This window comes from Marmota flaviventris, chromosome 19, assembly GCF_047511675.1.
Source record: "Marmota flaviventris isolate mMarFla1 chromosome 19, mMarFla1.hap1, whole genome shotgun sequence".
Lineage (NCBI taxonomy): Eukaryota > Metazoa > Chordata > Mammalia > Rodentia > Sciuridae > Marmota > Marmota flaviventris.
This window is the reverse complement of record NC_092516.1, coordinates 6,358,480-6,381,153: the sequence shown is the minus strand read 5'-3', so window position 1 is coordinate 6,381,153 and position 22,674 is coordinate 6,358,480. Positions and strand designations below refer to the sequence as shown.

General features: G+C 43.4%; 1 protein-coding gene across 1 annotated transcript; it reads right to left on the bottom strand.

The window, feature by feature from the left end:
- Positions 1-272: 272 nt before the first annotated feature.
- Mefv (MEFV innate immunity regulator, pyrin) lies at positions 273-11,881 on the bottom strand. Its single transcript, XM_027940624.2, has 10 exons — positions 11,549-11,881; positions 8,887-9,696; positions 7,011-7,357; positions 6,484-6,579; positions 4,929-5,159; positions 4,477-4,499; positions 3,011-3,126; positions 2,814-2,846; positions 2,433-2,465; positions 273-2,274 (listed from the first exon to the last, which is right to left on the bottom strand). Exons 1-10 carry the CDS (start codon positions 11,823-11,825, stop codon positions 1,727-1,729), a joined length of 2,514 nt encoding a protein of 837 aa, XP_027796425.2. The 5' UTR covers positions 11,826-11,881; the 3' UTR covers positions 273-1,726.
- Between the last annotated feature and the right edge of the window lie 10,793 nt (positions 11,882-22,674).

Sequence of the window (22,674 nt, the reverse complement as noted above, 5' to 3'; positions counted from 1 at the left end):
AAAATGATGATGCTCTTTATATACAATAAGAAATATCACTTTCATTAGAAGAGCAAATGCCGATTCTTGATCAAGAGAGCAGGTATAGTGTTTGTTTATTTTGTATCAGGTATGGAAAAAAAATTGGACCACTACATGCACTTTGCTGGAAAGTTGAAAAGAAAGAGGGACCAATTTTCTTTAACATTTAATACTTACTAACAGCAGAGACACTGTAATTTTACTCAAATAATCAAATACATTTTTTTGCAACAGAAAAAAAGAAAACAATGTTTATAATGGGGTCTGTTTTATTTCACAGCCTGTAGATTATGTATGTTGCATCATATGTATGTTACATACATGGCAGGTATGTAAAATGGTCCAGAGGTTTGGAAAACACTTTGGCAGAACAAGCAGTTTCATCTGTCAATATCAATATAAATTCAAGAGAAATGAACACATGTGTCCACACAAAAATGTAAACAAATACCAGCATAATTTATATCATAGCTGAAGAGTGGGAATGACCCAAATGTGGTACATACATATAGCGGATTTTAATTTGTCAATAAAGAGGAATAAAGCACTGATACATGTTACAAAAGGATGGATGTTGAAAATGCTATCCTAAGTGAAAGAAACAGTGACAAATTATATCAATCATGGGGAACAGCACAGTGCTCGTGAGCTGTGTGGGCACGTGGATTCCATAGGTGGAATAAACTCCACGCGGAAAGCAGAGGGTGTGCTTGCAGGCTGGGGTCCTAATGATGGAGAACCTGTGGGTCCAGTCTAGACTGTAAGGGTGAAGATAGAGGAGTTGAGATAAGAGGAGTTTGAAGTTTGATCTTCATTTGAGTTTTTCTTCTTTTAAAACTATTTATTTAAACAAATTTTTAAAAAGAAAAAATATTTATTTATTTTAAGACAAGGTCAAATTGTTAGCAGCCAGGCCTCGAACTCCTGGGCTCAAGTGATCCTCCTGCCTTAGTTTTCCAAAAGCTGGTTCTACAAGTGTGAGCCACCATTTTTCTTATTAATCCTTTTTCTTTACATCTCTCTAAATGGGGGGGTGAGTTGGGGGACATATGTAACCAGAACATCTACTATTACATAAGCTCACAGATTTTCTGATAGAAACCAGTCAGAATAATTTAGCACTTGGAATATGTATTAAGTGTTTTTCTACTGTAACAGCATCATCTCTTTTATGGTAAGCAGTAGGGGAATGGGACCCCACTGTGATCATCTGAGTATCAGATGCAATTATGATCTAATTAATTTATTAGGTCCACTCAATACTCTTTTAAGAATCATACATAGTTCATTAACCCAGGTACACATGTACTTTTGTAACAATCCAGTCTGCTTGGTTTTCTATGTTCTCAAGACAGGGGAAGACTGAAAGAGGGACATATCCTTGCCATGAGGAGGAAAAGGAGAGAAGAATATTAGAGTGCAAATTCATCCAAGGACTTAACATACAATGGCCATGTACTTTCTTCTCTGATACCCTCTGTACATCATTGGTACTTTGATATCTTCATCCTTGATTTGCCAGTATTTGCATTCCTAGTTTAGTTCTGCTGTGATTTGGCAAGCAACTTGGACAAGAGGACTATTTTTTAAAATTCATTACATTCCCTGCAGTAACTGGCACCCAGTGGGTATATCATTAGTGACTATTGAGTGCATGAGTGCAAACACAGGCAAAGAGCTGGAATTGAAATGCAGTGTTGGGCAGTCAGTGGGGCCCCTGGCCACTCACTGGGCAGATAGTCAGAGGACCCATATTCTTCCCTCCATCATGTTTCCCAGGGCAGAAGATAGGTTGAAGGGGTCCAGAGGAAGAGAAACCAGTAAATATGTAGATGTGCGATCTAGCTGTTACATTATAAAAAGAAATATCTCCTTTCTTCCAGTCCAGGAAGATGCCCACACGCCTGGGGGGCTTTCTCAGTTGCAGACGGGTTGGAGGACAGGTAGAGGCCAGGTACTCATTTTGCTTCATCATCACTACCCAGTAGCCATTCTCTGGTGACAGAGTCATGCTTCCCTTCCTGCACACGGATGCCTCGCACACTCCCAGGATCCATGCTGTCTTATCTCCAACCTCCACCTCCCAGTAATGGCAGCCAGAGAAGAAACTGGGAGAACCCAGGGTGATGCAGTTATCGAATCTTTCTGGGCTGTCAGATTGCCGCTCATCTTTGTTTCCAAGTCTCACACTTTTCATGTCATCAGAGAAGACAAGGTTGGGGTGGGCAGTTGCTGGATCCAGGATTACACTAGCTGTGGAGAGAATACTAAGCTGGAGGTGTGTAGGCAACATCCCCTCAGGTTCTCCACAACTTCAGGAAACAGGGACAGGGCTGCTTTTCTAGATTGTCGTGGAGGACAGACAGGGACTCAGCAGGCCAAGGCCACTGGCTTTGACTTTGGACACTTACCAGCATGTGCCTGAGCAGCCATCAGTTCTGTAACTACAGAGGAGAAAGAGGAGAAAGCGTTCTGAGTCTCCCCATTCAGGGGGCCTGAATTACACTGTTTCCACAGGAAAGACAAGTATCCCCTTGCTCCAAGCTCTGAATCCTATTCTTGGGTATAACCCGAGGCCTCCCAGACACCCATACCCACCTGGGAGACTGGTCTGGTGGGCTAATTTGACTATGAGGCAGGTACAAAGGACTGTGCAGAGCTGTGAGACCTACCACAACTTTTCTCCCACCTTTGTTTCAGGTGTTTTTCTCTCTTCTAAACAATGCCCCTAAGCCCATAAGGAACTATCACAATAATCCCTGGTCAGCACACACTTCCACCACCACACTCACCATCGAACATTTCCATTTCTGATCGCAGTGTTTCTAAAAAGGGGGAATGGGAGTAGAGAAAGGTTTCAGTTAGGTCTGCTGTCTAGGAACAGATGAGGAGAAATTGAAGGCAGAGTCAGAAAGGCCTTGGGAAATGGAGAAGAGAGGATCCTGGGAAGGAAGTGGAGCCCCTTTCATCTTCCTCCAAGCCCACCTACCTATGAAGTACCGTGTGCTCCTCTCCATAAACTCTGCTTTCTGATAGAGCAGTTGTATCTTTTCTTTCACTTCTGGAGGAGCAGCCCATGGCTCAGGGACAGTCATCATCTTGGCCCTAGAGACAAGAGATTGTTGGGCAGAGAGGACTGAAGCAAGGGGGTGGCCTTGGTCCCCATGAGCTGGAAGTGAGGTGCAATCTTCATGGGGCACACCCAGCCCAATCTGTGCTATGCAGAATCCTCCTTGGACTTAGATTTCTGATATTGGTCCTCAATTTTGGCTGCAAATTGACATCTACTGGAAAGTTTAAGAACCACTGATATCAAAATCACAAGTGTAAATAGAGGCCTTAAAGTGGTATTGATATTACCAGAATTCAGACTGCTAAGTCAAATTAATTATATTTCTATATGTTTTGTATTGAAATAGAAATAATAGATAAAAACCCAACTATAATGTAATACCATCTCATAGCTATTAGGATGGCTGTTATAGAAACATCAACAATTGCAAATAACAAGTATTGGCGAGGATGTGGAGAAATTTTAAATAGAATGACCACCAACTGACAAGTGGGGAAACAGGGTGTGATACCCGAATATAATGCTGTATTATTCTGGCATTAAAAGGGATAAAATTCTGACAAATGCCACAATATGGATTGACCTGGAAGGCCCTATGTCAAGGGGGAGAAGCCAAACACCAAAGGTCAAATACCATATGATCCCATTCACATGAGATTTCTAGAGTAGTCAAATTCATAAAGACAGAAAGCAGAATGGTAGTTGTCCAGGGCTTAAGGAGGAGAGTGAGGAGTTAGTGTTTAATGGCATGGCATTTCTGTGTGGGGAGGTGAAAAAATTGTGGAGATAGATGGTGTGCTGTGTGTGCAAATGCAAATGCACTTAATGCCACTGAACTGTACACTTAGAAGCGGTTAAGATGGTAAATTTTATGTACCACAAAAGATTTTTTAAAACCCTTCTAATGCCTTGGTCCCACTCTCAGACACCTGGATCTATGTGGTGTGGCTGTGGATACCAGGATCTCATAAAGCTCCCAGGCTGGCTCCAAAATTCAGGCTCCTCCTTGTTCCTCTCCCCTTCCCTGCCTGATGGGCTTTGCCCACCTCTAAAGTGGCTCCTCAGAGACTCTTGGAAAGTGCTTCCCTCCTTGAGGTCATAGGTGGCTCTGCAGGGGCAGTTTATGTAAGGTGGATTTCATGGGACACAGTTCATCCGGGAGTTTTCTCAGGAAGCCACCATCTTGGTTCATCAGGACTAGGCTCAATTAATCTCCTCAGTCTTCCATTCCATTCCTTCCCTCCTGTCCAGGCTCTGGTAGCCCCTGTGCAAATCCAGGAAGGCCCCAGGAATCTGCAGGCTTCCCAGGTCCCACCTAGAGTTGTCTTGCCCGAATGCTTCCTGCAAGATACCCCAGGGGACTCCACAGAACCTGTCTGTACCTGTGCAAGGTGACTCCGATGTCCTAGGAGAGAAAAGAGGGAAGCTCTCCATTACCAGTCTCCTAGAGGCTGTGCTGACTCCTAGCCTCTGTTTCTGGACTCCTAGATTTTAAGCTGCTCCCTATCCTTACCAGACTCTCAGCTCCGGAGTATCAGTAAGCTGGAATATTTCTCCTCAGTCATAATTCTAATCACTTGGTGGCAGCCCCACTGCAATGCAGTGGAATTGCACTTAAGCTTTTCTCATCTCTTCTGGGCAATGCCAGGGTTACTCTGGGCTCCTTAGAGACCTTGACAGAGGGGAGCCCGTGGCATCATGGGTCACCAAGACCATGTCCCACCCAGGCCTCAAGGGCCTTACTCCCTGGCTTGGGCAGAGCAGATGGGAGTGATGGGAGCCTGCATTCCTATTGGACACTGGACAGGGGAAGGCCAGGCCCAGATGCACTCACTTGCATGATCTCCCATTCTGACTGGCTTTGCTTGGCTTCCAACTCCCCAATCAGCTCATCGAGGCGGGAGATGTGCTGGGACACCCGAGTGCCAAAGGTCTCTCTGACCTGGCCAATGGTCTGGCCCAGCTCCTCCGTCCAGGTCACAAATAGCTGCTCCTGCTGCTCCAGAAACTGGCACAGCTGCTTCATTTGGCACCGGATCCTCTGCTTCTGGGTTTCAGTTTGTTTCTGGGGAACAGAGAAGAGGGAGGTATAGAGATCTATATTATGGGTGAACATGTGTATTCAGAGAGTCCCTAGAAGCCCACCTTGGGGACCAGAGCAGGAATATTATCTGGAACCTTCCAGAACCTTCTAGAACAAGGGCTAGCTCTTGTAAAGTGCTCTTATATCGAACATTATAGGTTCAATTGTTTCCCCTCTAAATTTATATATAAATTTATCCTAACCCTAAAGTACTAAAGAATGATTTTATTTGTAGGTAGGGTCCTTGCAGATGTACTTAATTAAAATGTAATCATATGGACTAGGGTGGGCCCCTAATCCAGTATGATTATGTCCTTATAAAATGGGAACACTCAGACACAGACACACACATAGATAGAACACCAGGTGGGAAGATGGCCATCTACAAGCTGAGGAGGGAGGGAACCAATGTTCCCAACCAACCTTGATTCCAGACTTCTGACCTCTACAACTGCATGAGGCAATAAATACCTGTGTATAGTGGCCATGGGAAACTAGGACACCACTGCCTTGAAAGCCAGCACAAAAATGGCACAGGCTGTGGGGTCATAAATGGTCAAGGCACTGACCCCCATACCATGTTCCAGGGTAGGGGCCTCTCCCCTCCTCCAAAGTGCTGGAGCATAGGCAGTCTCAACAGTGGTTCTGAATGTGGGTATCCATCTGTTTGGATGTAGGTGAATTTGGCTTCCATGACTGTTGCACAGGGTCCGTGGAGACAGCCCCTCTTTGTCGAGGTAGTTTACCTCTCTAGGGACAAACTTTCCCTTGAATACCATTACCTTCCTGCCCCCGAGGAGTGCCCATCCTTTTACATTTTTTTTTTGAGAATTTTAATATATATATATTTTTTTTAGTTCTCGGTGGACACAACATCTTTCTTTGTATATGGTGCTGAGGATCGAACCTGGGCCGCACGCATGCCAGGCGAGCGCGCTACTGCTTGAGCCACATCCCCAGCCCCCATCCTTTTACATTTATTTTTATGTGTTTTTTAGTTGTAGATGGACACAATACCTTTATTTTATTTACTTATTTTTTTTAAAGTATTTTTTTTTTCAGTTGTAGGTGGACACAATACCTTTATTTTATTTATTTATATGTGGTGCTGAGGATCAAACTCAGGGCCTCTCACGTACTAGGCGAGCACTCTACCGCTGAGCCACAACTGCAGCCCAGGACTGCCCACTTTTGCTGCCCTGTGAACCAGAACAGAATCTTGGGGACCCCTGCTCACTCCTTGTCCCCTACCTCCTTCTGCAGACATGAAGAGGCAAGGGCTGACCATAGGATGCACCTGGCTTACCAGGAGGCTCTCTGTCTTCTTATCCCCCTGGGATCTCTGCTCCTCTCCAGATTTCCTCAGCTCCTTCAGATGCTCCAGCTGCTTCTGAATTTTCTCCTGGAGAAAGAGTACTTCTTGAGATACTTACACTTGGCTCCCGTCATCCTTAGCTGGTGCCAACTCTAGCAGGGTGCCAACTTTGCTTCCAGGGGCAAAGCTAAGGGTGCTGCAATCAAGAACACGAAGAAGGGTGCTCAGGAAAGTGGAAGACTGAACCTGTTGCCAAGGAAAACAGAGCCAAGAGGTGGTGACAGAGAGTCCCAGTGACTCCCTGAGAAAGCCCCTGGATCCAGTCACACCTGAATCCCAAAAGATCCCCTTGGACTTCCCAGCAACATAAACAGGCCGATTCCTTCTTTGCTGTCCTGATTTGTATAGTTTTCGCCGCACACAGCCCAAGAGTACTGGCTTATGCACCCACATCCCTGAGTGGTTAGGAAAATGAAGCAAGGCCCAAGATGTCCAAGTTCCAGGTACAAAGCACCTACCCTGTATTCCAAGGCAGCCTCCTCAATGGGGCGTACCCGGTGACCTTGGTGCTCCTGACTCAGCCTGCAGATGAGGCAGATGGGCTCCCTGTGATCCTCACAGAAGAGCAGCTGCACCTGCTTCATGTGGCGCTGGCACTGTGGCAGGGGCTCAGGGCTCAGGCCTCCAGAGCTGTTCTTGTTGAGTGAGGCCTGGCACTGCTGGCAGCTAGGCAAGTGACTTCTAGGGGTCTTAGGCTCCCCTGAAGCAACTGGGCAGCTGCAGGAATCCAGCACACAGGTACCAGCAAGCAGATCTCCTTTTGGTGTGTGGCAAAGGGGAAATGCAGCCTTGTCCTGTGGCCTCCCTGGGGACATGGCAATGGAAAAATCTCCTGAGTGGTCAATCCAAGTTTATGAGAGAGTGAACCTGTGCCGAGGACACCTGAGTTCTCAGATCTGTCCACTTCCTTGCACATCTTTCCCTGCCTTCCATTCAGTGAGGCAACCAACAGACCCCTGGAACTGAGAACAAGGGCTAGGCCTTAGGTTCTTTCTGGTTCTTGGGATTCTTGGGCATTCATTCTAAGAAAGCCCCACATCCCTTTGCTACAGATTTTTCTGCACAGATATGGGTCTAGTGGGTGAAACAAGAGAGAGCAAGAAATCCTGGACAGTATTTGCTTTGCTACTTGAAACCTCTCCAGCTGCCTGTAACTTGTGGGGGATGTGGTGCCTTTCTTGTGGACAGACTCCACATCTGCTGCAGAGTGCCTGGAGGCTGGAATGTGTTGTGTGAAGGAGCAAACAGATCACTGCTCACACTCAAGTTCAAGAAGTACTAAATGAAAGCAAAGAAGGGGACTTTTTAAGGCTTTGGGGCATATATTTCACCATGAAGAATAAGTTATGAGTAGCTCTGAGACAGTAGCAGTAACTCCATAAAAGCAGAAATGACAGGAGACACAAGAAGAAATAGGAACATATGCAATACATAAGTCTGACTCTCCCCCCACTCACTGTCCCAGGAATTCACATCACATCTGTAAACAAGACTTCTAGTGACCCTCAGGAAACACATCCCCTCCTCCCTTGTGATAGAATTGATGACTTCCTCCAACCCTAATAACCCCAGATTCTTAGCCTCCCTTGCAGTCAGGAGTGATGATCTGAACATATTCTAGCCAAAGGGATGAAAAGGAGGTGTCCTGAGCAACCTCTAGAAATTTCTAGAAACCTTCCCTAAGTGATGCTATTCCCCTGGGCCCTTCCATCCTGCTGCTTAGAATGAGGATGTCACCATCTGAAACCATGAATTTCAGAGCAAAGCTGGTAAAGTTTGGGGGTCTGGTCCATGTATCTGTCACAGACAAATGTATGTTACTGTGTGTCATTTGTGCGAAACAAGAACAAAGTTTGTGTTGCTTAAGCTACCATGATTTGGGGTTTTCTGTTACTCATGAATAAACATAATCCTGATGACTAACTCCTCAGAAAGAGAGACCTATGGTTTTGGTCAACTGCTCTCCTTCTTGCCCAGTGAAAGAGAAATGGTAGAATCAAGTCACATCACAAACAGCCCTGGGTATTTGTGGGAAGGGAATATTTTTATCCAATTTTCTCTGGATCCTCAATCTGGGGCCCATGAAGCCTGTACATGCTAAAGAAGAATTTGTGAGGGTCCAAGAACAAGTTGAAATTTGATGCAACATTTTGTGATGATGTGTGCATATACATGTGCATTTTCAGGGTTTATGAACTGCAAAGATACCCCAGAAGGTATCCATGAATCCTCTAGTGATATCACTGTAGGAGGAATAAAAAGAAATTCAGGAGGAATACCTTTATAGGCCACCATTCCTAAGGATGTCAGATCTTCCCAGGGATCCCTTTTTACCTGAAGACGAAGGTACTTCTGGATTTGAGGACTCATGGAACACAGGGTCTTTCATCTTCTCCAGGGTCTCATGGGTTGCTGGTCCTCCAACTCCATGCTCCTCCCAAGGTGATATGGATTTCTCCTCTCCTGCCAATAATGCATTGCATAGTGTGTTCATGACTGTTTTCTCTTCTAGGACCCTAGAATGCTCTGGGTTTGTGGAGCCCTTCTCCAGAGCCATAGTAGCCTCTCCATCCAGAATGACTCTTCCCCTGGGGCTGGCTGCTGAGTCTGGTTTTGCGTTTTTCATTTTCTCAAGAGAAGTCAGAATAGTTTCTGCATTTGAGGATTCTCTGTCTTCTGAAGGAATGATAAATTCAAAACTTCTGGGTCGCGGCTTCACTGAATGTAGATATACTTCAGATTTCTTGGATTCTTTCCTTCCTGGAGCCCCGCTGGATAACCCCTGGAGTCTTCCTGCAGAGCTGGCATTCCTGCGGAGCTGGGCACTCTTCCTAATCTCCTTTTCCCCTGGCAGCTGGGCAAGGGCCAGGCTTCTTTTGGAGGGCAGCCCTGTGCTCCTGGCCAGAAGTTTTCCCTGCACGTCCAGGATCTCAGGGCCCTTCTGATCCCTCCGTTTGCTCTGAGACTTCTTCTGGGGCCCCCTCCCTGCCTCATGCTGGCTGGACGGCAGGCTGGCTGCCCCCCCACCATTTTGCTGCTGCCCATCACCTTCTGGGCCATCTGGTTCCTTCTGGCTCTTGAGCTTATTTTCTCCAGGAGAAGACACTGTGGATGTGTCGGTGCCACTGTCTTGTGCTGGATATTCTGAAAAGACAAACCAGATGCAAGAATGAAGTTGTCCCACCCTGAGGGCCGAGGGTTAGTGGGTGGAAGAGAGAGAGGGGATCCCATTCAGCATCACAGAAGGCAAAGTGTTGAACATGCTGGACAGCAGTAGTCCAGTACCACTAGTAAGAACACTCACACGATCTGCTGTGTTTTTCTCAATACTACTTTTCAAAATTTTTAAGCAGAAGAATTTATTTCAACTAAAATCTTACATAAAACTCCAAAACACAGAGAAATAAAAAACTATGGTTTATTGGTATAAGATTGTGTTACTATAGATTTACAATATTCACTTTATGAAATCAATTAATAAAAAAGAATTAAGGTATTTGGCACAAAAATTTGAAATCAGAACTTATAAAAGAGCCTGTATTTTTCTTTTGTTGCATAAATTAAAGAAAATCCTAATTCACACAGATAAGTATAAATGGTGATTTTAAAAAAAGTTTGCCTAGAAATTTCAGGATACTGTTAACTATTTATAAATGATGAGAAAGCCTTACTTATAAGGTCTACATAAGGAAATAAAGATAATATGTACTCAGCACCTTACTTTTGGCTTGAAGAAGATTTTATCAAAATTAAAGTTTCTTGGGGGCTGTGGGTAGAGCAAGTTCTTAGGAGCCATAAGGCCCGGGTTTGATCACCAGCACCACACACATGCACAAACACAAATTTAAGTTCTTTATAACAGTTTGCTGGTTGGCTTTCTTGAAATATTTAAGTTTCCAAAACTGGCTCATGAACAGGTAAGAAACCACAAAGATGCTAATACTCAGATTTTAGAACATGAGAAAGTAATTTAAAAATTCTACTCATTAAACTCTACCAGATCATATTATAGTTTAAGTTCTATTACTCTTTCAAAGATTAAAGAAATTTTATGTCATTTAAACTGTCTTCCTCATAGAAATACCTGGAAGGGATTTCTGATGTAGTCTTGAAGTTTAGAAATAGAGGAAAAATTCAAACACCAAAAAGTATTTCTTTAAACCAATCATGTATTAGGCCTTCTCCTATCACAAAAAGTCTTTAAATGTAGAAATCAAATAGGCCACATTATTAGATCATAATAAAATCAGAAAGTTACTACAAAAGAATAGCAGGAAGAAAGCAAGAGAGAAAAGGAAAAAAGGAAGAAGTAAAGAGAGATGGAGATGAATTCCTCTTGAGAATTTTTTTAAAACCCTGTGTTAAAAAAGGGAATTAGCTGGGTGCTGTGGTGCATACCTGTAATCCCAGCTTGGAAAACTGAGGCTGGAGGATTGTGAGTTCAAAGCCAGCCTCAGAAACTTAGTGAGGCCCTAAAAAACTCAGTGAGACCTTGTCTCCAAATAAAATTCAAAAAAGTGCTGGGGATGTGGTTCAGTGGTTAAGCAGCTCTGGGTCCAATCACTGGTATAAAAAAAAATAGAAATTAGGAACTGAAATTAGGTGGATAGCAATGAGACTATTATGCACGAACCTTGTTGGCATGATTGGTTTGCATACCCTTCCTGCTATCCCAAAGATACCTGTCTGCAAATGAGTGCTAACTGCAAATGGATTGAAGAGTTCTCCAAGAACAGGTACTCCAATGCTCTTTCTCCTGATTCTGACCTAGTCAGAATCTCAATCTTTTTTTAGAGCCATTAATAATCTGAGGGCACTTTACCAACCCAGCTACAGAGGCCAGAGAGGGACAGGATGTGATTGACCCAAGTCGCCTAGGCTGCGGTAGATCAGGGTCTAGTCTCAGGCCAGAGAACTTTGGTCTGAAGGCAGCTTCCCTGCTCCTGCCAGCAGCCAGCAATCAACACTGAGCCAGGATGGGGCCTGGACCACTTACCCTGGCCAGTGGCCTTGTGCAGCTCTTCTGCCAGGAGGCGCTGGTTGATGGCACGCAGAACCTTCAGGGTCAGTTGTACAGCGTGTTTCTCCCCGTAATGGATGATCAATAGGTTGGCCAGCTTCACTGGCCTGGCCATCTGAAGATGGCCCCGGGGGATCCGGGAGTGCTCCTTCTCCAAGTTGGTATTCTGCAGCTTGAACTTGAACTTCTCAAAGTCATAGGGCACCAGTTCCTCCAGGGTGTTCAGCAGATGGTCACTAAGGGTCTTGTCCATGGCGCTGATCAGAAGAGACTGGAGCCAGCTGTCTGGTTTTTGGTAGTAGAAGCAGCCCCCTGATCTGGAACCTGAGGATGAGGAAGTAGCAGCTTGTGAAATAACCGAAAGGCTCAGGAAATGCTTGGTGTTTTCGAGGGAACTGAGATTCAGGATGAGGGCGTGGCCAGTGTCTAAGCTGTGGCGTCCTCGCAGACTCAAAGACTTGTCCAGTGCAGAAGGTTCCATCTTGCCACCCATTTGGTGCCCAGACTCTCAGCTTCACTCCATGATAGATGGCAGAGAGGTGGACAAGTCTATCAGGGAGCCTCTGGGGTTGGAGTCCAGACTCTGCATCTGTTTTCTCTTGCTCCAGGACCTCAGGATGGAGGAGAGGTGGGGACGAAGAGCCAGGCTGAGGGTCAGCATCTCTGGCCAACGGCTCCTGTCCTGACTCATGGAGTTCATGGACCCTTTGGGGCCAATGGAGAGGGAGGGAGAGGTAGCAGGTATAGCACTGCAAGCTTTTCCCTGGGTGCTCAAGAAAGCTGGTGAGGCTGGAAATAAATATTGAGGTTACCAATAAATATTGTAAACACTATCACCCCAAATACCCTACATACCATAAATACTAAGAATGCAATATTATTCTAAGTAATTTCAGTATGATCATCACATCCAAGAAAGCTAACTTTGTTTTACAAGAATCAGTCCATGATTCAAATTTCCCCAGTTGTCTTGATGATGTCCTTTGTAGCATTTTCCCCCAACTCGGGGTCCAGAGATCATGCACTTTGTTCAGTTGTCTGGTTTTTCTATTTTCCTTTTACCTGCAACATTTCCCCACTTCCTCAGTCTTTTTTCTCTTTTAAGACATTGATTTTTAAAAAGTTTGTTTTTACCACCAGAAGAATGAGAAATTATACTCCATTTATATATGATGTGTCAAAGTGCATTCTACTGTCATGTATAACTAATTAGAACAAAATTTTAAAACTTTAAAAAAGTCCATTTCAAGCAAAACATCCATAAGTTTAGATCTGTTTGCTTTTCTCTTCATAAGTCTGTTAAGGGTAATATCCAAGCACCTTCAAGATCTCTCCCATGTACGAGGATATTTTTTCCTTATGATTAATAAGTGACCTGAGTGTGTGTCTTCTCTTACATTCTTTCACCCAATAGCTTTTGTAGTCATTGAATGTCCCTTCCTAAATCAACTTTCATAATGGTATTTGCATACAATGACTATGACTGAATTAGCATTATTTGCATATTTTAGTTTAAACTTTCTGTCCACCCCATGAAATTTTTGGATTGAAAATATTTGTGGCAACAGGGGATGTAGCTCAGAGGTAGGGTTCGTAGCTAGCATTCCTAAGACCTTGGGTTCAATTCCCAACACTGAAAAAAAAAAAGGATGTTTTGTGGACAATTTAATCTTTCAATAGCATTTATTCTGTGCCAAGCACAGCTTCTTCATAAACACTATCTGCTAAGATCTCTGTGGACCCTGCAGGGTTGGGTTCATCTTCCCACTTGCCACCAGGTATCTGTTTCAGAACTTGCTCAGAAGTAGAGTGCAAACTCACTCTGTTAAACCACCTCTCAGCATTGTCTCCCTGAACAGTAGTAGCTTAGTATTTTACTATTTGACACTTCTCATAGATGTCACTTTTTCAACTGACCACTGAAGCTCAGAATGAGCCATCCCACAGGTCAGTTTCAATATCTGACACCTTCCCAGTGTGTGAGCACCTCTGGGTGTAACTCTCCTGGCATCAGGCTCTGATGGGTGTTGGCTGGCAGAATTTGACTTTTTGCCCAATGGTCGTCCATGTGCTTCACACTTCACAGAGTGCTCAGTGCTTCATGTTAGCCCTTGGGTTTGTCACACCTAGTCCAGTGGATCCTAATGAGAAGGAAACCTCCAAACACAACATTCTTCCTAAAAATATGGATGAATTCCAATGAAAATATAGGGTGCCGATAGCAGAAGTTCAAAATCCTCAGGTTAGTCCAGAGGGTGTTGACTGTCTTGCTGCGAACAGTGCCCTGAACCAGAATTTGGAAGGCTGCCACCCAGCATCTCCCAGGTATCCTCCTACTGCTAGACAGAAATGATGAGGTTGTGCAGTGACATGCAGGGTGTGGTAGGTTCCTGGGATTCCTGACCCTATCCTGATGGGTCAGGAACTCCTCTGAACTGAGCAGGGTAAGGAATGGGGGTTTCCAGCCAAAAACAGGATATTTTGCAATTGCAACACCACTTTTTGCAACAGGGGCAATTTTGAGGCAGACTTCTGAAAGGCAACATTTTGATGACATTTGGGCCTTTCTAGATGAAGAAAGGCTCACAAAAGTTGTTTTTGAAGATAGAATTATAGCCCTTGTAATGTATTTTATTTGATTTAGCAGTAAAAATTGAGTGATAACAGGGTCTTTTCTTGCTCTTTTTCACCAGATGTGTGACTCTGTTTGGAGTTAACATGATAAATCTAAATTCAACACGCCTGTTCAAAAGATCTGCCTTCTGCTCATATTCTAAGCAATGCACTGCTCAGACAATCTGAACTTGTCACTTTCTATGGCATTCATTTCTATATCATTTTAATTATTTTTGTGGTGTTGGGTTCAAACCCAGGACCTACACCTGCTAGGCAAGCATTCTACTACTGAACAATATCCCTAGCCCCATTTTAGGATTTTTTTTCAAATGAATATTATATTACTTTTACTATAAGAAAAATATAGTTGTTAGAAGTCATTTATAATTAGCTTAGCCTCTAAGGGAATATCTGTCCTATCCCCCAAAGCATCATGATAAAGGAGGTTTATGGTATTTAAATAAAACAACTGTTATTGAGAGAATGGAAAAAAACAGTTGAGGTCATAGAATATTTCTTGTATTGATCTGGAGCTGAGAATAATGAGTCCCACTATGGTTCAAATTCCCCCTCTCATGATATATTTAATTTGGGGATTCTGAGAGGGCAACCATTAAAGTGTAAGGTAATTTCTAGGCCTTGCTTAGAGTTACTCAACAGCTTCTCAAGGGTGAGAAAGCTGGTAAATGCTCTGAGGTCATTCACAATTTATGTACTAGCTGGCTCCTTATCCCAACTCAGTTCTTCACTTTAGCATTGAGGTTGTGTTTTGCACAGTGCTTGATAAATAAAAAAATCCAGAACCTAAAAGGTTAATGAGTTTTTTTAATATTTATTTTTTAGTTTTTTTTTTTTTTTGGGTGAACACAATATCTTTATTTTTTATTTTTATGTGGTGCTGAGAATTGGACCCAGTGCCTCACGCATAAGCGCACTACCACTTGAGCCACATCCCCAGCCCCAGTTAATGAGTTTTTAAAAGACTAAATTTCTAAATGTTTCTGTGCCAAAAGGGATTAGTCAAAGGTCAAAATATGCCTATCCTGTACAAGGTCCTGGGTTCAATCCCCAGGGAAGAAAGAAAAAAGAAAGACAAACAAAACACAAATTGATACTCTCAAACAGCCAATTCAAAATGGCCAAAACAAAATGGTGGTCTTTAAATATCCAGACCAGGTGATAGGGCATGGGCAAGGGTCCAGAGTTAGGTGGGTATATAGGCCATTCACTGCAGCTGAACCTGACACAGGCTGTCAAAACACAACTACAACTCTCATAGTGTCTTTGATGTAGTAAACAGTAGGCCTTGCATTTTACACAATGCTTTCTTCTAATTTCCACTGAACTCTATAAAGAAGATACTTTTAAATTTTTTTTAATAGATGAGGAAAGCTTGGCTTAGAGGTGGTGTGACCAACATATTTGTATGGGACCAAAACATAGTCTGCCCCATTTTAGCACTGGAGGGCCCTCATTGTAGGAACTCCTCCCAACCTGAGAAAACTAGAACAGGCAGCCATCTCTGGAGAGGTTAACTAACATGCTTAAAACTTAGCCAGAAGGGACAGTCACCGCCATTCACTTCACTCATATTTATTGAGCACCTGCCATATGCCAGGTACCATTCTAGATACTCTGGGCACAGAAGTGAATAAAACCAAGCCCCTTTCAGAGCTCACATTCTTACAGGAAAGTGTGAACAGACAATAAACAAACATGCTACACATTAGGTAGTTATAAGGAAGTTGAAAAACTATACAAAAGAAACAGTCACGAGCCAAAAGGCTGGGATAATGAAATAAGCCCCTGTGCACAGTAAGCTGTGACCCTTTTGTAGCAGAGCATGTTGCTGCTCTATTCTTGTGCAAGTTTCCACAAACCCCACCATGAGATCCTGATAAACCCACAGAAGCAGAACTTTTACACAAGATGGAACTGTTACCAGGGGAAAGTCTAAATAAACCCTCCAGCTTCTTAATCAATTTTTAAAAAATCACCAACTTTGGAGGTCCCAGAGTTAGGCATTTATCATATTCACAGCCCAGTTGTGCTATGGCAGTGGGGTAGGGAGCTGGAAGGCCAGAGAAAGTGCCGAGAGATGGCATGTGAGACATATGACTTATTGGGGAAAAGCTTACAAGAGACTAGCGATTGCTCCAAGGAGAGTTCAGTGGTGACAGATGGAACACACAACACTCCTGTCCCTCCCTCTAGGTGCTTTGCCAAGCAGTGCCTTCTTTACTTCGTGGAGTTTTGTCCAGTGATGCCTGGCTTGATGAGTGACACATATCCTTTCCACAGTGCCCTCAGTTCTGCCCATGTCATCTCTGAGAGAGGAGTTTTATACATTAGGCTGCAGAAGCAGTGACATCATCAGCACTACCTTGCTTAGTTTACTTGTGTGACCAGCATCCTAAGGAGCAATTGTCCTGATGTACATGCAAGAAAGTAGCTTTCTGCAGATAAAGCTAACTTGCCTTAGGTCCCAGAGTGCATAAGGGAAAGCCAGTGTCCTTCAAGATAATATGTATCTAGATATTCCAATCCAGGCTTGCTCTCATTGTTCCCTTATTTTGACTGGATTATTGAGAACAGAAAGGAGACATTCAGGGATATGGTGTTTTACTGTCCCCCTTTTCTTTAAGGATGATATAGCCATATATTAGTTTCCTATCAGCTTGGTTGTGATTAACAACCTCTGATGTATGGGTTGTGACGATAATGGTTGCCTGGGTTACTCTTCAGGGATCTGAAGGTAGTTTTTGCTGAAAACATTGACTCCTCACTTGGACCTGAAGATGTCAGATGGGTGAATGAAATGAGATCTCTGTGTTCACATTATGTCTCTCCCCTTTGCTGCCCTAACTTTTGGGTCAGATTCTATTTGGCTCTGCATGCGGATGTGTTGGCTGTCCATTGGAGCAGGGGTGTGTTTTCTTCTACCCCATTCTTTGGCTTTTTCAGCAGCTGAAGTGGCCAAAGCACCCAAAGTCTTTCATCCTTATTATAAGGCCCAGACCTTGCCACATGGACAGGATGTTTGCACAGGGTAATGGGCCAGCTGCAAGAGTAACTCAGGAGTTCCTAGGACAAACTGACTGACATCTGGTGATGAGAGTCTCACACAAGAAGAAATATATTTTGGAACCATGCCCCTGGCCAATGGAAAATTACCAGACCCTAATCTACCCCAGAAAATCATAAAAAGCTCTCATTTCCCTTTGTCCAGGGAGCAGCTGGACCCTCAGTCAGTACTATTCCCTTCAGTAGAAGCCCCAATTAAAGACTTGTCTATTTCCACTCACTGGACTTCATTTCTAATATCACCTAGTCAAAAGTTTTCCTCTCTGTTATCAGAATAAGGGGGTTAGTGAGTGCAGGGAAAGCCCTTTGTGCTTCAACAGAGACCTAAAGGAAGTGGGGGAGAGTGAGTCACAAATTCAATTTGGGAATAAGCAGTCTTCATCTATTCACAGTGATTGCAAAGGCCCTGGGTTTACAGTGTGCTTAGAGTTTGAGGAAGCATAGTATGGCTCATGAAGCAGGAGTGAATGCAGGGGTTATAGATGGAACTGGAGCCAGTTCAGTTAGGGCTTCCAGGCCACACTAAAGATTTGGCTTCTCCTCTCAGATGAAGGAACACTGAAGAGTTTCACTAGCAGTGACATGATTTGACATGTTTAAAAGAAAAGCTCTCACTCTGTAGGAAGAAGAGACAGTAGAGGAGAAAAGATGGAACAGAGAGAGGAAAAAGCAACCTGCTGCCATAGTGTAAGACAGGGGTTGTAGGACCTTTAACCAGCCTGGTAGCAGGAGTCAGATTCTGGATAATCCTGAAGATGGAGCTGACATGATGTGGATGGTTTGGATTAGATACGAGGGATGTAAAGAGGTATTGTGAAACCATTTCTTTTGGGAGGATCATATAAAGGATCTTTTATGCTACCTTAAGGAGTCCCTGTTAAAACCTGAAGGCAACAGGGAGCTTTCATTGATCTCATTCTCATCTCTGTCCAGCTCTCCTACTTATCCCAACCCAGGTCTTCCACCAAGGACTCTTCTCACCTGAGAAACATGTTAGTAATTGCACTTCCCAAGGGACAATCTAAAACCTGAGAAGGATAGATGGAGGGGCAGGAAGCTAGCCTCCCAAAGCAGGTGCTGCCGGTGGGCCTGACCCTGCTGAGGGGCTGCAGTAACTGGACTTGGAATATGTACCCCCCTACACTTTCATCAAATGAGGGTTCTCTTGCAATGATAACGTCAAGCAAGGGGCTTTATAAAGTGCTATACACTTTATATGACTTATTCTGATTGTTACATCTAGGTAGAGACTGAGTGTTCATTTTACTCATTCAACTTACTGTTTCAGAATTTTATAATAACTTTTTCCTACCGATACTTATAGGGACCACTCCAGCCAGGTTTTGGGCATACAGTCTCTGACACCTAAAGGGCTTCCAGTTCAGTGAAGGAGGCAGAAAAAGAAAAAAAAACCCAATTGCTCTCTTCCTTTGAGGTTCCTCTACTTAACCCTGTCCTTTAAGATGCTTCTCCCTGTCCTGTGCTTCGGTCATTGCCACGCATCATCCTGTTTCGAAACTGCTTGTTTATGGGTCTGGAAGCTGCCCAAAGTGGTAGGAAAAAAGATTTAGGAGCTGCGTGACGTGAGCTGGGTAACTGGCTCCTTTGAGCTTCCGTTTTCTGTCAAACGGGTTGATTCAAGAGTTTAGAAAACATTAACAAAAGTGCCTGACCTCTGGGGAGTAGTCCCTGCCTTGGCCCTCGGAGTCCGTGGGCTGGCACAGAACCCAGCCCTGAGATGCCCCCGCCTGCACCTCCTGAGCAGGCGTCAGCCCAGACAAGCAAGACCCACCCCACGCATGGTCCATGCCCCGCTCCTTTAGGAAAGGGGAGGCCCGGGCATCTCCTGCCCAGCGGGGCGGAAAGCAAGCTGGCGGTGCGAATGGACCAGAACTCGCCTGGTCCGCGCAGCACCTGCGCTGGCGACGCAGAACTACTTCTCTCCAGGGGCGCAGACCTAGACCTGATTGACAGGCTAGATAGCCAGTAGCTGCTGCTTTCTAGAGCCGCCTCGCAGCGCTTGTATCCCGGGCCGAAGTGGAGGGAGCTTGGCATTGGTTGGGAGGGTTCGCGGAGAGGGACTTCCCGGGCTGTCGGAGCCCACAGGCCCCCAAAGGACTCCAGCCGTAAGCACCCTCCTTCCTTGGCCGAGCACCCAGCGGAGGACGGACGCGCCACGCAAGATCCTGGCCCCACGGCGTTTATCTGGTAGGGTGGAGAGAAGCATTAACCATAAAGAGGTAAACAGTGATGTCCAGATATGACAAGAACTGTGAAAACAAATGGATCATGAAACTCAACAACAGCCCCGCAGTGTTCTCCCAAACAGAAAACAGGATGAGAAAGCAAGGGTTCTCAAACTCTGCCCCTGGGAACCCTAGAGCAGAGATGCTTAAATTTTCTTTCATAATTCTTTTTGAGCAATCTTTTAAAACGCTTTTAACTGTAGACATAATGGTTTTTCCCAGGAAAGGGCCGGTGCAGCTGCAGCTGAAATTTTTAATACTAGCTTGGAGAGTTCATGGACTCCCAGGACTACTTAGGGGTTTCTAGCCATAGGACCCCACCCCCTAATATGTTAAAACCAAAAGAGACACTGTTTAGCCCCCCCCTGCCAGCACAGGCTTCATAAATGAAGGTTCAGCTCCGTGACAAATCCAAAAAGGGAGTTTGAATTAAAGAGACAAACTCTAATTACCTTTAAACCAGCTCCAGGACGGCTTCTCCTACCTCCAGCCTCAAGCTACCTATTAGAGTAGCGAGGTTTACTGAAGAGGCCAGAGAGAGAGAGAACACGCCAGGGAGTGGACTTTTATTGGGGAACAAAAAATACTGGGGAAAAATCCCATCCAATCAAGATTAAGGGGGGGCAGTGTCCCAAGGTCAGGTGAGACGACTGGGTCTTCAGGGGTTGTGGCCAGGCAGGCCTCCACGCGGACAAGCCCTCGGACCTGAGAAGGCTGGGGAAAGCTCTGGACACAAAGATGTGTCTAGGCGCCTCTTGCTCAGCCAGGGAGGTAACTCGAATCACGTGCCAGATGGCCTCCCACAGCACTGCTGTTTAATTGCTTTACTTACTGGATCTTTAAGAACAGCAAAGCCTACTTGCCTGGTCCTGGGACACGGCATGTTTCTAGATGCAGACAGTATTGACTAGTTCTGAGAGAAGCTGGTTTTGAGGGCTGGTTGTAGGCATTTGGAAAATTGATTGGAGTAACTAGGAAACAAACTTTTAAAAGGAGGATTCTATGCACAATAGCAGCAAAACCCATAACTAGAAATAAATCAATACGAAATTCACAAGACTTATGGAAAGAAAAGCACATAGCATTACAGAATAAAAGAAGTCCCAAACCATTGAAGAAATATATCATAGTCCTGGATGGAAGAGCCAGTATCATAAATATATCAAGCATTCCTAAAATAATCAACAAATCTTTGCAACCCAAGTTAAAATCCTAACAAGATTTTTAAAAATAAGATTTAACAAATTGACCCTAAATTCATAACCAAAAAAATTGTGAAAAAGATCAATGGTGGGGTAAAGTATCATACCAGATGTAACATACTGCAAAAATACAGTAGTTAAAAGTGGTGCGTTTATAAGAATGGATATACAGGTAAATGGAAACAAAAGCATCCATAAAATATGTGTGAATGGATTTATCTTATACCAAAGATGATATTTAAAAGCCCAGGGGAAAAGGAAGCCAAATTTATAAATGGTTTTGGGACTGCTGAGAATCCTTCTGGAATATACACACTTCTGTCTCACCATGTACAAAAAAGTTGACTAAAATTATTAAAGAAATAGAAAGTGTAATGTGTAAATTTTTTTTAATGATATTGCAGTGTGGAAGATATTTCTAGGTGGACGTGGAGGCAAAGGCCTATAATCCCAGTGACTTAAGAGGCTGAGGCAGGAGGATTGCAAGTTCAAGGCCAATCTTGGCAATTTGAGACCCTGTCTCAAAATAAAAAATAAAAAGGGCTGGGGATGTAGCTCAGTGGTAGAATTCTTGTCTAGAATGCACAAGGCCTTGAATTTGATCCCCAGTACCACAAAAACAAATTAGTAAAGCACTCTATTTTTTAAAAATGTTCAGAGGACATAAACAGGCGATTCACAATAGAAACACAAAATGCCATTAGGTATTAAAAGATGCTAAGTCTCCAAGTAATCAGAGAAATGAAATCTCAATAGCAAGGAGATATAATTTTTTACCCATGGAATTGGCACAAATTAATAAGGTTGATAAACATAGCTTTCATGAGCATGTGGGGATACAGGCACTTTAGTATCCTATGGTAGGAGTTAAAGTTGTGAAGCTTTTTTGGAAGGCAATTTGGCAATATTATTCAAACTTGAAAATGTATATGCATTCTGGTTTAGTTTTTTCATTTCTAGTACTCTATCCTAAAGAAATTACCAAATGAACACTAGTATGCGTATCTGAGGTGTTCACGGAAGTGTTGGTTATTAGAGCAAAAGATATAGAAACAATCTAAATACACATCAGCATGGAATGGTCAGTACAACCATGATTCATCCACACTGCATATTGCACAGTTGGTTAAGAGTAAGAAAGTCCTTGATTGGGCCTAGATAGATATCACAGGCACACTGTTACTTTTTTTTAAATATGGAAAATATGCATAGGCTGATACATACATATAATTTATACATGTTAAGCACATCTGAAGAGATTAATAGGATGCACAACCAACAAAACCCTCTAGAGAGGGGGAATTTAGGTGTGGGGGGGATAATTTTCTCATCTTATTTGTGTCTAGGATACTTAATAAGTTTTGTCAAATATAAGTCTACAAGGAAATATGAACTAACTTTTCAAAACAGAAGCAGAATGAACCTCATTTTCTAGTGAATGCAGTAAAAAAACATCTATAAGGAAAAATTTCTTCAACATCTGGACCAGTTGAACAATTCTCTAATACAAGCAAGACTTTATAGCCTTATGGAGGAGTTTATGCTTTATTATTAGGGCAATGGGGATCAAAGAAGAAATAAAATTAAGAACTGCAATAATAAACTATTTTGAAATAGGAGAATATTACATAAAATAATTTAAGGATGTAACTAAAGTTACATAGCATGCTTTTTTTTAAAAAAACATCAAACATCAAAGAATAAAAATATACCAATTTTTGAAAGTTTATTATGTTTAAGACCTGCATTTAAATATATTTCAGTTAGTGTGTGTGTGTGTGTGTGTGTGTTTTACTGGGGATTGAACCTAGGGTCTTGTGCATGCCAGTCAAGTATTTTACTACTGAGCTGTGCCCCTAGCACCCTCATTTACTCTTTATACTTATACTACTTTATGAGGTGGGTACTGATGTTTGCACTTTTTAAAAGTGATCAGGAATATATCTAGAATTAT

Coding starts and splice junctions, on each gene's coding strand:
- Mefv (XM_027940624.2), bottom strand. CDS start 11,825: ATGGACAAGACCCTTAGTGACCATCTGCTGAACACCCTGGAGGAACTG. Junction 9,697..11,548: donor GCACAAGGCCACTGGCCAGG/GTAAGTGGTCCA, acceptor TTGTCTTTTCAG/AATATCCAGCACAAGACAGT. Junction 2,275..2,432: donor GGCTGCTCAGGCACATGCTG/GTAAGTGTCCAA, acceptor TTCTCTCCACAG/CTAGTGTAATCCTGGATCCA.